Below are 2,108 nucleotides of genomic sequence, written 5' to 3'. Positions count from 1 at the left end.
TGAACCTGGCGGAGGACTCGGCGGCGGTGGGCTCACGGCTAGACTTGTGGACAGCAGGAAAGGGTGATTTTTGAATAGAGGCGGGGCTTAAACTGACGTAGCTTCTATGATGTGGGGCTGGGAGCCAAACGTAGCTCAGAGGAAGCGGGCGGAGTTTCCAGGGAGCGGATGATCTACCGAGCCCTCTCATTTGTGTCCACCCACTTCACCTCTACCCTTACATTTTTCCCTTCTAGAACGAGAAAGATGAAGAGTTGAGCACAAAGGTGTACTTAGACCTGGTACGGAGACCACTTGGGGTGGGAAAGAGCGTTCTACCGCCTTTACTATTTCCTCGAATGTCAGGCCCAGTAAGACTATTTTTTGCATCAGGATCTCAGAAAAGATATTTATAACGGAAACAGAAGTTTCAGGAAACAGTTCCTATCTTTACTATGAGAACTGCATTCCCTGCACTTTTCATTCTCGTTTTTTAAACACTGGTTTGGGGCCACTAAATTGATTCCTCATTCACTAAAAGTTTGGAGACTCCAGTTTGAAAACCACTGTTTTAGAGGCTGGTGCAACCGCCTCGTTTTTATAGATTAAACATTGGGACCTAGTGCTGCTGTGAATCCCAGAGAGTGAATGGGGAGCGGGGGCTTAAATCCCGCTCCCTTGCCCACAGCCCATGCCCCCCTGCTCCCCCCCTTGCACCCCTTCCTGGGCTTCCTTTCCACGTCCCAAGTTTCCTCCTGGCCCTCAACCCCGGACAGTCCCTGAGCCTCTGCATCTCTAGGAGTGGACTGACTACAGGCTGAGCTGGGACCCCGCCGAGCACGATGGCATCGACTCGCTCCGCATCACGACTGAATTCGTGTGGCTGCCTGACGTGGTTCTGCTGAACAAGTAGGATCATCCCAAAGCCCGGGAGATGGGGCGGGCCTCCGGAAGGCGGGGCCTGATCCTAGAAGAGAGGATCCCTTTCTCGTAGCAATGACGGAAATTTCGACGTCGCTCTGGACATTAACGTCGTGGTGTCCTCTGACGGTTCCGTGCGCTGGCAGCCCCCGGGCATCTATCGGAGCAGCTGCAGCATTCAGGTTTCCAGGCTCCGCCCTGGGAAGCTCAAGGAGCTTTTGAAAACCCCTCTCCTCAGATATCCTGACTTCCCAGCGACTCCCCTCCCTCCAGCCTTATTCCCCATGTCGCGCATCTTCCCTTTACCCTCCTGATCTTGCGTTGCCCATCATTTTTTCTTACACATTCTTTGACTTCCGGTCTTCCTCAGCGAGCCTTTTCCAAATATCACTTTTTGCAACCCTTCAATTCCTCTGTGACCCCCCACTCCCCTGTGATCTCCCCTGATCACCCCATATTTCCCGGGTGTCCAGATCCCCAGTGCCCTTCCAAACTCCCCAGCTCTGTCCAGTTCTCTGGCAGTCCTAGTGACTCCCCGCTCTATCCAGGTCACGTACTTCCCCTTTGACTGGCAGAACTGCACCATGGTGTTCAGTTCTTACAGCTATGACAGCTCTGAGGTCAGCCTGCAGACAAGCCCAGGTCCTGAAGGGCAGGAGCACCAGGAGGTCCACATTCACGAAGGGACCTTCATTGGTGAGTGAGTATGGCCTCCATGTCCCTGGGCCTTATGACTTCCAACTTCTAACAGGCCCGTAAGTATGCGCTGACAGTGATGCTCAATGCAACCCCTTCTTGGGAGTCAGTAAGATGGGTTCTACCATCCATTCTACAAATGTGAACCTGAGACGTGTCCAAGTTTATTAGCGATGGGCTACCCACCCCGGTGTCCACAGCTAGTCTTTTTCACACTAGACCCTGGACCAGCAGTTAGCATAATGGCTATGTCGCTGGACTCCCACGTAGTCGACCGTGGTTCAAGTCCCGGACCCGGCGGCTTAAACTCACTCCGGGCGCGTGTGCATGCGTGCCCAAGATCCCAAGAGGAGAATGGAGGAGAAGGGATTGTGGCATGGCCATCCCCCCTGGGAGGTGATTTCTTGCTTTCTATCTCTCTGTCTCTCTCTGTCTTTCTGGTGAGCGCACGCACCCTATAGCAAAAACCTCTCCAAAAAATAAATAAATAAATAAATCACACTAGACCCTCA

The 2,108-nt window shown here is 52.9% G+C and overlaps 1 protein-coding gene across 1 annotated transcript in view; it reads left to right on the top strand.

The window, feature by feature from the left end:
* The window catches only part of CHRNB1 (cholinergic receptor nicotinic beta 1 subunit), a gene marked incomplete in the record, with an annotated part of 12,213 nt that overhangs the window by 4,570 nt on the left and 5,535 nt on the right, over window positions 1-2,108 (top strand). The window contains 4 exon segments of the mRNA XM_014589071.2: window positions 237-281; window positions 779-888; window positions 974-1,082; window positions 1,449-1,596. Coding sequence (XP_014444557.1) covers window positions 237-281; window positions 779-888; window positions 974-1,082; window positions 1,449-1,596 — 412 coding nt within the window.

This window comes from Tupaia chinensis, unplaced genomic scaffold (assembly GCF_000334495.1).
Source record: "Tupaia chinensis unplaced genomic scaffold, TupChi_1.0 Scaffold000330_1, whole genome shotgun sequence".
Taxonomy (NCBI): domain Eukaryota; kingdom Metazoa; phylum Chordata; class Mammalia; order Scandentia; family Tupaiidae; genus Tupaia; species Tupaia belangeri.
This window is presented reverse-complemented; position numbering and strand designations above follow the sequence as displayed.